The sequence below is a fragment of the Chaetura pelagica genome, unplaced genomic scaffold (genome assembly GCF_000747805.2).
Source record: "Chaetura pelagica isolate M959 unplaced genomic scaffold, ChaPel_1.0 scaffold150, whole genome shotgun sequence".
NCBI classification, from domain to species: domain Eukaryota; kingdom Metazoa; phylum Chordata; class Aves; order Apodiformes; family Apodidae; genus Chaetura; species Chaetura pelagica.
The window spans coordinates 3150941-3166279 of record NW_009952052.1 but is presented as its reverse complement, the minus strand read 5'-3'; the positions used below and the strand labels follow the sequence as shown (position 1 = coordinate 3166279).

The 15339-nt window shown below is 41.2% G+C and overlaps 1 protein-coding gene across 1 annotated transcript in view; it reads right to left on the bottom strand.

The window, feature by feature from the left end:
- CD109 (CD109 molecule) overlaps positions 1-483 on the bottom strand; it is a 75613-nt gene extending 75130 nt beyond the window's left edge. Inside the window, exon 1 of the mRNA XM_010003537.1 lies at positions 59-483. Coding sequence (XP_010001839.1) covers positions 59-483 — 425 coding nt within the window. The remainder of the gene's footprint in view (positions 1-58) is intronic.
- Between the last annotated feature and the right edge of the window lie 14856 nt (positions 484-15339).

The window sequence follows — 15339 nt, the reverse complement described above, 5'->3', positions numbered from 1 at the left end:
CACCTCGGGGCGGACGCAGCCGGGGAGCGGGGGGGGGAGGTTGCCAGGCAAAGACGACATCCAACAAAATAAACTCCGAGAGTGAAGTTTCCTGCCTGTAGCAGGGAGCGGAGCGGCACTGCTGGCCAGAGCTGCCCGTCCCTCGGCGAGGCTTCGCGCTGCAGGCTTGGGGAGCCCTCCGGGGCTCGGGGCGATGCGGGAACTGCTGTGGGTCTGAACGGGGACAACGATGCTGGCAGAAACGCAGGGAGCGTCGTAGCTCCTTAGACGTGAAAAGATTGGTAATGTAGCTGTGGCTGGGCTGTCCTCTGTGCCCAGTATCTGCAAAATAAGGTCATGTCCTCGTATGCATCTTAACCCACTTTCAGAGTCCAAAAGCGCACCGAGGCAGCTCGGGTGAGGTTCTTCTCCTTTAGCACGTTCGTTGTTACTCTGTAGAAAAGACGCATCCAACGACGTATTGATTCTTCTGAATTGCTTCATCGCTGCACAAGTCTAATCCATTTAGAAATCCCACCCAGTCCTCGGGCTGCCGTCCTCGGCGCGGGGCTGCTCAGACTAAACCCAGGCAGTTACAGCCCTGAATAGAAGCATCATGTTTTGCTCCTGTGAAAACCAAGTATGAACAGTAAATGTTCATAAACGCTGTGCTTTAACAGTATCCCGGGCAATCATGAAGTCTTTTCAGATCTTTTAAATTTGCTTTTGTAAATTCTCTCACCTCTGCTCATTCTTTTTGGAGCACCAGGCTTGGTAGTGACAGGAGAGACGGTGCCCCCTCTGTAGACTGGAGAAGATTGTGAGATTACATCGAGCAAAACTGATGCCTGGAAGGTCAGTTTTAGCACCTCCTCACCTGCAAACAGTACGTGAGGAAGCAAAGTTTGAGAGATGTTTGCTGTTGCTGTTGTTACTTGTAAGTTCTTAACTCATTGCTGTAAGAAACAGGTAGGGAAGATGATCAGTCAGTGCCACTCCTTTTCTTGGAGATGGTGGGAAAAAACGCTTACAAGTATTGCTGCATCCCAAGCACCCCAGCCAGAGATGGTAAAGCTACTCAGTACACATTTCTCCAGTCTCTGGCACTCCGTCGTACCTGTCACTACTAATCAGCTCTCACATGCTCCGAAACAAGGTGGCCATGTCCAGACTTGGTGGCCAGCAAGCACTTGGTCAATGCTAGCCCCCAAACCTCAGCCCAAATTGTTCAAGAGAGCACTTGCTGGCCAGGGCAAAACATGCCAAGGTCAACTTGAGGGTAGAGACAATCAACTTCCAGTCCCAAGAACATTTGCTGGCACTGCTTAATTCATTAGTATGGAGGTAGCTCAAAAGTCCATTAATGAAAGTGCTTGCAAATGCCACAGATTTTGCCCAGTTGTGCGACAGTATTGTGGACTCTCTTCTTTCTTTCTTTTTTTTTTTTTTTTAATTTCCTATTTAAATGTACTTTTGTATGTTTATTTGATCTCTTCTTCTACAAAAATACCAATAAAAGACTCCTACAGCATTAAGTGAGAGAAGAAATGGATTATCAATATTAGGATTTCATCTGTCCTGAATAAATTTGTCACTGATAAGAAATGGAGGAAGAGAAATTTAAGATTTAGCTGCCATTCCATAACAACATGCAAGCTCCATTTCTTAAAGGTATACAAAGATGTTAAATTAATGGAGGATCATCCTACTATTTGGAGATCTCTGAAGGCCCAAGTCCTCTGAACATACTTCCCTTCATTCCCTTCCTAATCCAACATGGAGTTTCCTCGGATTCCCTCTGCCTTGTCAGAAGACAGTTAAAGCCCCTTTCATAATTTCATTTCCAAACAGAATATACTATGATGTAGGTACATATAGAGGGATTTCATGGTTGAATGTGCCATTTACTAATCAGATGTGGTACATAAGGATTCAGTAAGTTCCCAATTAGCAGAGAACATAAATACATAACAGCCCACTTCAAACATAGTTTTAAGTTGTCTTACGAGCATCTACAATGTCTTGATTTTCAAAAGTTCTCTGCAGCTGCTAATTTTCATTGTAGCATAAGTTGTGATTTCCCCAAAACACCACTTCAACTCTTACATACTTTTACCAAATGTGCTCCTTCTTGGTGCCCAAAGAGCACAGGGAGTAGTGAGTGATCCTGTGTGATGGGTCCCATGAAAAAGCCACCCCCAGAAGCTCCCTCTCCCATGTTCTACTCAGTACCTCCCAGCTCTGCTGCCCTCCCAACTCCACTCTGCAGCCTGTGCCATACAGCTCTTCTGGAGACAGGTTTACTTCTAGCAGCATAGCTCATTCCAGTGGTCCTGTTTACAACACAGCCTCGAAAAGCACAGTATGTAAATAGGAAACTGTGGAGCACAGGCAGGTAAGAGGTAAAACAAGGAAATGTTACACCAACTTCAGCCCCGTAGCCACTGTATGATGTAACTACACTGTATTTCAAGGCTGCTCTGCACATTCCTCTGCACACAGAGGATAAAAATGGGTCAGGAGTAATTGGAAAACAATCACAGAGTCACAGAATCATTAAGGTTGGAAGAGATCTTAATGATCAAGTTCCAACCCCCCTGCCATGAGCAGAGCAGGACCCCTACCACTAGACCAGGTTGCACAAAACTTCATCCAACCTGGCCTTAAAAACCTCCAGGGATGGGGCATCAACAACGTCCCTGGGCAACCCATTCCAGTTCCTCACCCCCCTTACAGTGAAGAATTTTTTCCTAATATCTAACCTAAATCTCCCCTCTCTCAGTTTAAAACCATTACCCCTCATCCTATCACCGTCTTCTCTGATGAAAAGCCCCTCCCCAGCTTAATGGTTTTAAACTGAGAGCTCATGTCGAGCTTCTCATCAGGTACCACTCCCAAGTCCTTCTCCTCAGGGCTGCTCTCCAGCCATTCTTCCCCCAGCCTGTGTTGGTGCTTGGGGTTGTGCCAACCCAGGTGCAGGATCTTGCACTTGGCCTTGTTGAACTTCATGAGGTTGGCATTGGCCCACCTCTCCAGCCTGTCAAGGTTTCTCTGGACGGCATCCCTTCTCTCTTGGGTGTCAACCACACCACACAGCTTGGTATCATCAGCAGACTTGCTGAGGATACACTCAATCTCAATGTCCATGTCTCCAACAAAGCTGTTAAAACAGCACTGGTCCCAGTACTGACCCCTGAGGGACACATAAGCAGACTTAAAGACTTATAGGGAATAGGGCTAAGCTGGTGTCCTATTCGCACTCAGCAAGTATTTGTTCTGTTGGACTTGTGTTTCAGGTAAGCATAATTTATCACATAAATATTTACGGTTGTCTACATTATTATGCAGTTATATGTCATTGTTTATTTTGATCTAGTTCAGACTGGTGACTCAAACAAAAACGAGTAGCACTTCATTTTGTGCTAAACTGGTCAAATTTCAGTGTAAGGGTGCCTACATATGAAAAGTTTGTGCATACCCACCAGCTTCTGTTAGAAGGCACAGAACATCCTCAACTAAAAAAATACCTGTCCATGCAGAGCAGGCAAATGAAACGGATTCCATTAGCCTTATTAAACTGCTAGGAGATCTGTGTTTAACTAAACAACAAACCTTAGCCGGGCTATGCGTCATGTTCAAGGCCACAGAATCAACCACTTGGCAGTGTCTCAGGCCTAAGTAGACATTAAATGCCCAGCTCTGACAAACAGTTGAGAGACTAATTTGTGCACAGAACTGGAGGCAGGGAGCTGCACAGCAATTTGTTGAGATCACCATGTGAGGGAAATTTGTTTTGGACCTGACGTTTTCATAACAGGAATAATTTTGAAAGAGTATAACCTGGCATGAAAGGATTTAATGATCTTCAACTGCTCCAAGCAAGTGAAGTGGATACCCTGGAGTAAATTTTGGAGGTAAAACAAGATGTTGTTGTTTTCAGTATGCCAACCAGGGAAGCTAGCTAAAAAATCCCTTTCTGTTCTATTTTCATATTTTGGACTTCAGCAAGCATTGCCAAACACAAGTTTTACACCCTTCTGTGATATCACCACCATGAAAATTGCACTTTTACCCCTCTTACTTCTCCTCAGGAGCCTAATTTGCTAATCCTTCGTGGTCTCTTGAAACAGAGCCTGTAAAGGCTGAAAAAGTCATCTACAGCACTGGCTATGGTCTCAGGCAGCTAATAACTGTACTGTTGTTTGTTCCTATCCAACTTAGTTCAAGTCTAGCCCAAATATAGGTACCAGTATCAGCTGAAATCACATCTCTGGGTTGCAGCCTAGGTATACTCTAAATGAAAATGTGTTTATGTAAATACAGAAAACTGGAATGGTTCCTTAATGAGTCCAGAAAGCAACTTCTGCTTTGGAAAATAAGAGGGATGGCAGCACCTAGTGAGCTCTACTTATTGTATGAAGATTGATTAGAAATAAACACCCACACAGCAAAGTCTGCTTTTCTCAAATATCACACACAGAAAATAATACTGTTCGGTAAATGAAAAAAACCTAAGCACTATAGTACTGAAAACACTGCAGAAAATAATAGCAGAAATTACAAAACTGAGGACTTGAGTGGTCAATGCACTGTCCTGCTTTTAGCATTAGTCTTTAAGCTTGAAGGTCTGCCATGCCTAGTCAGATATTCAGAGGGATTCAGCAGGCATTCAACCAGATTGCAGTGCAAACAAAGTATATTTCCATGAAATGAAGCAAATTCAGGGAAATATGAAGAGCTATGTTATGTGGAAACTTGAACTGGAAGATCACTATAGTCTCTTCCAGCACAATATACCATCTTTTTAAAAGCTTAGCCAGTTGCCTTACGCATCACTGAACTCAAGGCCTCCAACAAAGCTTATTTTGGGGTGGATAAATCTTTTAATTAAGCTCAATAGGCTTTGGATGAGGTCCTAACAGAAACTGTGATTCAGCAGCTCATGGAACTCAGAAGGAAGCAAAAGTCTGTTTTATCACTCATAGTGAGTGGACAAGAATTATAGTGAATACTAAAAATAGGTGGGTGGAAGATCATTCCATGGTAAAAGGAGGGCACATTCCCTGCTTGGATGTAAGCCTGAAACATTTGTGTTTGCTGGAAAGTACTGAAAGAAGCATAGGATATAAAGCTCTCCCAAAAGTGCTTAGTACTAGCACTTCTGATGCTGGTTCTGGTGATAGAATGTGTCAAAAAGTTTTGCACTACCTTGATGAAGGGTGTGCCACACACTGAAACTTGCCCTGAGCTATCAGGGTGGAGTTGCATGAAAATCTGGTCTGCACTGTGATTAAGATCTTTTTTTTTTCCCTAGTACCTGAAGACATCTTTCTTAAAAAAATAATGTTATTAGCAAATTCACTTCCAACTTGAACTGTTACTCCAGGCACAGTGGGTAGGATTCAGCCTGGTCGGTTGTGGACTCTGCGATTCTCTACAACTATTTACATTCACTGGATAGACAATGGAATGAAGTAGGCACTATTCAGATCAGATTTATATGATTCGTTAAGATGACATTTGAACAAGCAGACATTCAAAAGTGGCCTTCTCAATTAGTCAAGTGAAACCCATCCTAAAATTACCAATTTCTATTCAATGTCTAAACAGGGAGTCAAGACAAATAGTTCAAATAGTTCAAATATATCTTGTTATCTCCAGAGCATGTAAGATAGCTTAAGTGCCCCCATGGAGTATTCAATTAATCAAACCTAAAGACAGACATTAATTTTTACAAGCTTTGGATGAGAGTCTATTTGAAGGTACCAGATTTTGTTTCTATTTGTTCAAAGGCTGGGATAAGCAAGCAATATCCAAATAGGAGAAAAATAGCTTCTTTGTTAAATAGCATAGAAAGAGCTTGTTTTCTTGGAATTATATGCTTATGTTTTACTTTTTATTATTTAAATGCCTGCACATTTTAATCATACCCATGAAAAAAATAATGTGCTCAAATCTGTAAATATTGTATTATTGCATTGTATGTGTGCTTTGAAATACACCATCGAGGAAAAGTACTTTCTTTGAGTAAACTCACTGAATGTAGAAGGACATCATGGTTAAAACTTCATGATGTTTTGAGAGATCCACCTTTAGAAATAAGACTCCAAAAGAAAGAGAATTAAAGAAGGAATGACAAAATTATACACTGGGAAATGTGAAATTCTGAGGAGCAAATCTGCAAATGATACACACAGAAGTTCCCTACAGCAAAGACAATCCTCAGTTAGCAAGTTCCCTGGCATTACACCCCATTTGAACCGACTGAGCAGTGCAGAAAGGCTATAATGGAATGAAAATGAGGACCTTGTCCCCCGTTTTTCCCAGAACAGCTCTTGGCAGTTGATAGATCTTGTGAAACCATAATGAATTACTGTGAAATGACCCTATGTTCTTGGTGCTGATGTGCTGAAAGTCCTTCAAGGTGCAAAAATATGTGATATCCATAACAGGTTTTTATGTGTACCTGAATTTTCAGATTTCCTCTGCAGACATCCTCAAAACAGACTCTCAGCTCAAATCTCTGTAACTGTGATATAAAGAACTGAGTGTGCTTGGATTGATTGTTGCATTTAGCCCCATAACTTTGATTGATACACTGTATCTCTGATACATATGATACATTTAGGAAGCAGGTCTATTAAATGCCTTTTTTATTGTGAAGTAGATTTTATGCCTTAATTTTATTTTATTTTAGAAGTTTTCTCTGATTGTGAAATGTTTAACCATACCATAGGGGCATTTAAAAACATATACAAACATGCTGTATTTATGAAAGTGAGACAAGTTTAAAACTTTCACAAATGATGACAGGTTGATCTCAAAAATCTGTTTTCCTAGAGCAGCATTTTTTACAGTTGTACGTGACGAAATTCCATTTACCAAGCTACATAAATAATTTTATCCTATCCACTTTTATTCCCTTTGCCCTCTGAGGGTTTTGAAAAAGTCAGTGCAACCCCTCCCCATTGCAAATAATGCTGACAAAGCCAAGAAAATCCTTACTTTTATTAAATGATTAATTTTGTGTTAACACTATTTCATTTTAAAGAAGGTGGGAATTCCCTGAGGATTCAATTATACTAAGCTATAGCCTATAATTAAACTGTAAATTTAAATTACAGTTTTTTAAAAAGGAATTTCTAAAACCAGTGTTTCTATAATGTCATAGAGTAGTAAGTGTATCACAGCATTCTGGAACACACACATTCATACATTGTAACTTTACTTTTAATGAAGTACATTAAAAACTGACAGATTTTTTAATGAATGTGTGTTTCTGTAATAGTTATTTACAACATTCATCCGCTCATAAAAAGGGTATGTTAGTACAGCAGTTGTTTTATGGACCAGTGTATCCCTGTAGGCAGAGGCAGCTTCCTTTCAAAAGCAGACTGACCTGAGAGCAATTTGTAGTGTAGAAAAATCTCATTTCTCACATTTTTACACAAAAGTAACTGAAGCTGTGGAGACAACGACTTAAACCAACAGACTAGAGATGTATATTTTAACTCATCAGAGAGAAGACTGACAGTCCCTCCATGACACTTTCATAGGAAGAAAATATCAGGTGCTGATCAATGGGAGAAAAGTGTAAAAATAACTAATGGCCAAGCATTAAAGTCAATCAAATCCAAACCAGAAAAGAGTCGCATACTGTCAACAGAGGTTACCATCCTGAATACACTACCAAGGAAAGAGGCTGCTGCTACTTCTATTTATGTCTTCCCATCAAACCTGAATGCCTTTTTCCAAAGGCTAAACCAAATAATTAGGCTAAATAGAGGAGCAACTCGATGAAAATCTGTACTCCATGACCTACCAAAGATCAGGCTAGGAGATCTCCAGGGAGCATGAAAAAAATTTATGATGTCCCCTCCTGAGCTGAGGGATCAAAATCATACACAGAGACTAATGTATCACAGAAAGGACAAGCAGGGATCTGCTTCCCAAATAGAATTGGCATAGAAGGAAAGAAAAGCACCTAACAGTAGAGACTACACTATTTCAGTCCTGGTTTCCTCCATTTTGACATGTCTAGAAAAGGTCAACACCATTAAAAAAAAAAAAGCCAAAAAAAACCCCCACAGAATTAGAAATAGTTGTTAATATGAAAAGTTTTTGCAGGATTTGATCTCTTGCAGTACAGTCTTTTCTTTCTAAAAATGAAAAACTCATTTTCTGCTTGGAAATTGGTCAAAAGCTAAAAGTGTGACAATGTTTAGTTTGTCCTTTTTTTAAATCTGAAAAAAAAAAAATAATTAAAAAAATCCTTCACTTTTCAAACAACTCCACTGTGGTATCAAGAAGCAATAGTCATTTAGAGTAGAGGTAGGTAGACATTAATTATGCAGCTAAAACCTCTCAGAACCTCCATTCTATTTTAGATTACATCCATTTGACACAGAACATGAGAGTCAACCTCATGTTATGCAAGTTGGTTCATACAGAATCAGTTATGTAGCAGCTAAAATGGCTTCTATAGACAGAAGTGATTAAGAATTATTTTTTTTAAAATACATTGAAACTATTTCTAAAACTTGCACAAAACTTTTTGTTCAGTTTAGACACAGGTAAATACCAGTTATCTCTCCCAGAGGAGTAACTCTTACCACATACTGCCTACAGGAAAGGAGGGAGAGTGAGGAGTCCCATCTCAGTGATTAAGAAGGACCTGAAAAAAGGTTTCATGTTTCAAGTCACCAAATAAGCCCAAGTCTAGATAAATTTAGCCCATGAGTAATACCACTATAGGATGTTCATTCAAGCTGTTGAAAAAGCAACTGCTTGTTCCATTGCCAACAACCCACAGCAGCGGTTCTGTTTAAATGAAGAGGGTGTGGACACAAGAACTACATCTTTCCAAACTTACTGTAGCAAATGAATGTTTGGAAAATGCTGTCATAGGTCTGAAATGTGTCCTATATTGGATACCTTTCTAAGGCCTCCTAGCCGGGTTTTTAGGCTAAAAAGTCACTCTGTGATTTTTCTGACCACTAACAGTAGCTCAGGGAGTTTCTTCTTTTCTTCTCATTTCATTCCTTAGCAGTAACTTACTTCAGATATTAAAAAAACAAACAAACTATATTTAAAACACCTAGTGCATATGATGTTTTTTACTCCTGAGAGGGGTTGCAGGATCACAGGATCACAAGGAAGTTCATGGCAGACTCAGAAGACATGTAATCCAGCCCACTGTTCAAAGCAGGGTGAGCAATGAGGTCAGACAAGGTTACTCAGGGCTTTATCCAAAAAGATCTTGAAAACATCCAAGGACTGAGACTGCTGCAAGACCTGATGGTTAGATGATACAGAGCTCAGGAGTTTGCAAATCCATTCCTTATTATGTCTAAAATAGAGCTGTTAAAAAATTCCAACTGCAATTTACTTATGCTTATCTGCAATACTCATACATTTTCATCTTCATTGTAATAATGCAAACCACAACCAGGCTGCTATTTGAATGACTGCAGTAATTACTATTGCTTTGTTTCCCCTGCTCTAGTAAACAGAAATTCTGACAACATGACAAACAGCTCATACTTTGCCTAATACAATAAAAATGAGGATTGGTGGTAAGGAAGCAGAGCTTGTGATACCACTGTTACAGCTCTCCCTGTGAGGTATCACAGTATGTCACTTGTTGCCCACTAGAAATATCTCTGAGTGAGCAGGTACAGAGGGTTATGTGAGAGGCATCATGCCAGGTTTCAATCCAAATGATATTCAGTGTGCCCATGGCCAGGCTCTCCCAAGAGCGATCCTGAGCAATGTGGATGTGTTGACACCAACAGAGTCTAGGCAAGGTTTACACCCTGACATGGACTGCAGAGAAAATACAAATACACTTTACTTCCATCTTTTATACTTCTAGCCCTTGGGGCTTTATGATCTTCAGCAAGCAGAAAAATACTTGCAGGGTATTTAAAGAACATTTCCCCAACCAGTCTAAAGGTTCCCACACTATCACACACGTTTTCAAGTCTCCTAGATTCGCTGTTATGCAAGAGAGTATCAGTTACTAAGTGGCATATTGTGTCCCTTGAGCATAAAAAATGCACTTAATCCCATCCTGTGTGATGGGTTCCATCCAGCTTTCTTGAGATCTCTCCAAAAACTATTTACTTAGTTACTGACAAGAGAAAAATTATTTTTCAGGATCTCTCACCTACTACACATAATGCAAGTTTGCACATGTCAGCACTTCTAAGGTTAAGTAAAGCTTCTTTGCCACTGGAAATATTTTTTTAGACATGTTATCATTAACTTTTAACATTAACGTATCATTCACATTCAAATAAAGTTAGAAAACACTTCAGTGACACCTGCAGCATATTCTTGTGCAGTTCCAAGACTTTGGCAAATCCAGCTAGCAATCAAGTTCTCAGCAGGCATAATCTATTGAGATAACCTGTGAGATACCAGCATCTTTTATCCTCATCATTCCATCTTTCATGACATGATAATTCAGATGAATTTTGTTTTGCCACAGATCTGAACAGCCTTAATGTTGCAGTATTATAATGCACCACATCATGGGGTGAAAACTGTTGAATGACTCATTCTAGCCTGGCATCTGGCAGGTAAAACAGGCATGGTTTTGCAAGACTGAGCCACACAGCTGAAAGCGTAAGTACAACATTTATGCACACCACTGTAGCTCATAAATACACCCCGAAACCTGTAAATCCCTAGTAATTCAGCACTTGCCTCTCCACTAGTATGATGCCTTAAAAGTCAATGTTTCTGTGGCTTTGTGCACAGGGCTTGGTAAGCCTTCAACAGGGATACAGAAAATACACATTTCTTCCCAGAACATTCTCAGGCTAAGACTGTAAAGGCACATTACTGTCCATAGCATTTAATTCAGCTGTGGAACTCCTTGCCACAGGGAACATGGATACTGAATTTCACATGGGTTAAAAAAAAAAAAAAAAGGCATAAATTCTTCACAGGCAAATCTGTCAGGTACTAATAAGTACAGAGGTACCACATGCAGCTCAGAAAGGGCTTGAGTCACCAGTCACTGTATCCAAACATGCAGAGACTGTTCAGAGGAAGTATAACCCAGTGCGTGGTCTGTACAAGTCCTTCCCTCAGCATTTGCTATTGACTGCTGTGAGAGAAAGGATACTGAGGGAAATGGACAATTGGTTTGACACATTATAGCTGTTCATATGTTTTATAAGCCCATTGACAAAAGAACTGCACATCTTAGTGAGCTCTCCAGCTCATACCCTTAGTATTCCATATACCCACAGTGAAGCATTTAAATCCATTAACCCAGCAAATACAGAACTCATCCACAGGGCTGAAAGGCAGTAGTGATGGGGAATCTACCCTTTTCCATAAGGATATTCATGGCTTCTATACTTGAGGAAATAACCATAACTAAAAGAAAGGAGATTCCACAAAGCCCCACTGCATCCTCTTGCCTGAGGTTCAGCATTCACTGCAGAAGTAAAACTAAATGCCACTGATTGAGAAGTGTGAGTCCATGAAGAGAGACCAGCTGTTCAATAGGAAATGTCCACAGTAGCACCATTGCTACTCGTATGCTCTCTAGGAAGAATACTTTTAAGTAAGGTAGTCTAGGCATCAAGATTTCCTGTACTTCTGATGTCAGTTATTAATTGAAGTAGGTAAAGTTTTTGGGAAAAATCATATAAAAGAGAACAAAGAGGCATGTAGAACAAAAACAAGAATTTACATAATACTGAAACACTAAGAATTACAGAAAAACACATCCCTTGTAGTCAACAACCTGTCCTTGAGAAACAGGCCTGCAAGACAGATTAAAGGGATGGAAAGGAGCACTCCTCACAACTCATCTTGGTTATAGCCTTGAGCACTAGCTAGAGAACACCAACTAATTGGATTCATTGTACTAACATACCATTAGAATATTAATATACTATTAACACACTGAAATACCCACCCATAGGTCAGAGTGGACCTCTATTAACAAAAAGCCCCCTACTCTTTCAGCATGTGTAGTAACATTTTTAAGCACAGTTGCCATAAATGGAAGCAAAGAACTTGTTAACCAATCGTGTACAAGTGACAGAATATAAACACAGATAAAGTGATTTTACATGTTTCTGCATATAAAAGTAGCCCTTAGTTTTGGGGAGGTGAGCTTGCTTTGTGGAATACGACCTGGCTCCCCTTTTTGTGCAGAACTTCATATTAAAGCAAGCACCTTGACTCTTTGTGAGAACCGGCTCCTTGCACACTGGGTAACAGACTCTGCTTTTTGGGACAGGACTTCAAATCTAAACTTCCACTGGCTACCACTACACTAAAATTTAAGCAATACAAAGCCTAAGTCAGCCACTTCCCTGAATCCAGTTGAGCTTTGCCATAATAACCCAAGGTGTACTTTGTAGAGGACATGGTATGTGCTTCCTTTTTTTCCATATGAAAGCAATGCTGCTGAGAAAAGTCCCAAGCTTCTTGCTGTCATGGCCAATGCCAAAAAATTGAACTGCACTGAGTGCCTCTACTAACAAACTATAATAAAAGTGAGCATGATTAATAACTCCCCTCCCAACATAAACCCCCAGGGAAGAGTATCTGCAGCAACAGAGCCCTGAGGCATTTGCATGAGACAGAGTATTTCCAGACAGATGAAAACACATTGTTCTGCCAGAGTCACATAAACCATTTCTGATTTGGTCAGCATCATCTTATGCATGATTTAGTAATGATTTTGTATTCAGCTTTACAGTAGAAGGACTGCACAGTTCAAGGCCATCCTAATTCTTTTCCTTTTGAATTGACTGCAATTTGCTATCTTGTGGGAAACCTGAGAATTTTTTTGTTTGGATGTATGTGCATATCTTTTCTTTCCCAAATGATCTGATGCCTTAACTCTACAGCCTTCCATTTTGTAGTTTTTTTGGATTAAAACATAAATATCCTTGTTAGGCATCTGCAACATAAAAAAGCTGTATACTGTACTGTATATAAGGAAACTTCCAGTTATTTAAGAATAATCAGGTCCTTCTTATATTGTGAGTTATAACTGTATTTATCTGCTCCTTCTCTTTATCTTGAACACCATTACTTCAAAAATTTAGATTTTTTAAAAAGGCATAGATAATATATTAATTTTTAAGAAGACTGAAAACAGATGTGAGAACCCAGAAGCAGACAACTCTTTTATTATATTCTGTAAAGCTTCATAATCTGAGAGAAGAGACATCTTGCTCTATGAGGAAATGCTGTGATGTAGATTAGCATCATTGTTATATTTTCCCCAGACCATCTTCTCTATCTTCTAAGCAACCTTCAACATTTAGGGTTGATGGTTCTATTTAGCACAGGTAGCATGAAACAGTTTGCAATGTGTTCCTACATCACCACAGCCGTATCCTGTCTGTACTGCTGAATGAGTATGAGCCCTAAGGAGCCGTGGCACCGGAGGGAACGAGGCTGGAGTTTCTCTTAAGACCCAAGCACTATCCACGGTTTCTTTTCCCAGCTGAACTTTAGAGGAAAGAGAGCCATCTACTGCTCTACACAAGACGTGCTGCCGCCTGTCTTTCTGGCTTGGTCATGGGAAATGTCAAGGTAGCTTTTAGGGAAGTGTGAATCTTTCCATTCCCGTCTCCCGTGCTGTGGAGCTGGATGGAAAGGGAACAGTGTGCTGAGCAGTGCTATCCACCACCTCCCCAGCCTAGCACAGAGCATGGCTGAAAGTAACCAGGGCAAAAGGGTTGAATACAAACAGTCCTTTTTAGAAATAAAAATAAACCAAGTCAGAAAATACTTCAAATACTTCACATCAGGACTGCATCACAGGCATGACACAGAGCCTGGCAGAGCAGAGCCCAGGGAACAACCAGCATTGCCTGGCAGACTGGTCAGGGGCAAACCAAGCCTGTTTACATAGAGTTATACACAAAATCGGCCTCCAGGAACTAAGTGACAGTGTTCTCATCTGCTGTGACAAAGGTCAGTGCTCCTCACACACTCCTACATCAGAATTAGTGGTGTCACCTTTTGTCTGTGAGGCTGCAGCCTCACAATAGAGCGGCTTTTGGTGCAGCATCTGAGGAAGCTGAGGAAGTGAGGAAGATTCACTCAGCACTGAGGGCCTGCAAGATCCCAGGAGGGGGCAGCAGGGCAGAGAAATCCACGTGGCCTGCTAGTGGAAGATTTGTTGGCATTATCCCATAGTGAGAGTGTAGGTAGAATTAAGACACAGCTTGCCTTGGTGAGAATAAACGCGAGGTAAAAAAGAGAGAAGCATAGGAAAAGCTTTGTTTATCACTCTATCCCTGAAGTCCCTCATCCTCCCTGTGTTAAGTGAGAGGACTCTAGGGAGAGTCTGTGAATGCAAGTGATGGTACTGATGACCCTGTGCAACTCATCAGTCCTGGTCCGTAGGCCCCCAGAGTTCATTCCTCATGGGCTGGGTGCTAGCACACTGGGGTGGGTCTCTGCTGGTATGTACAGAAAGGCCAAGAAGAGGAGTAAGGCATGTGTGAAATGCAAAAGTAGTCTTCAAGAACTACAACCCAGATCTCCACTTCTCATAAAATGTTGCAAAATATGTTTCATGTATGCTTTGACAGACTAAAGTAATTGTTTTTTCTTCTGTATTTTTGTCTGTAAGAGTGACTTAAAGGTAAGCTTGACTCACAGAAGACACTTTCAGGCTGAATTTCAGAACCAGAAGTCCTATGCATCACACGTTTGCAGAGATGTAATACTGTGTGACAGGCACATACCTGCAGTCATTCAATTGACACCTGAAAACACAGTATATTTACCTTGTGTGAAAGGATATAGCTGGATACGCTACCAAGAGTCTTTTACGTTCTTCCATTTCCCAGTAAACACAATTTTCCAGGCAGTTATTTACACATCTGCATGATGGTGTGGGCAGAGCCAAGGCTTGCAGTGGATGACTGGCAGGGTGGCCAAGGTGACTCTGCACTCAGCCCTAGCAATGGCACAGATGAGCAGATGTAGGCTTCTGTGTAAAAGCCTGTAAAACTTAAAGACATCTGCCCTGTTGTCAGCTTCGAAAGCCCCTGATTCCGGGAAGGAAAGCTCTGTTACATACGGCATGATGCTCATTTGTATCGGTGCATTTTAAGGCCTTGCTCCAGGAGCAGGGTACGGCGAATCTTACACGCACAGGGCACAAAAAGCTCCTGCGCTGCAGACGCGGCGATTCACTGTTGTAAGGCTGCCCGGGCAGCTGCCCGAGCGGTTCCCGGGAACCCCAACAGCGGCAGCGCCAGCCCTCCCGGCGGGAACGGGCTGCGGGGCTCAGGCACAACACGGGACCCTCCTCTGCCGTGACGCTCCTCCGGGACACGCGGCCCGCAGCGGGTGCGGGAACAC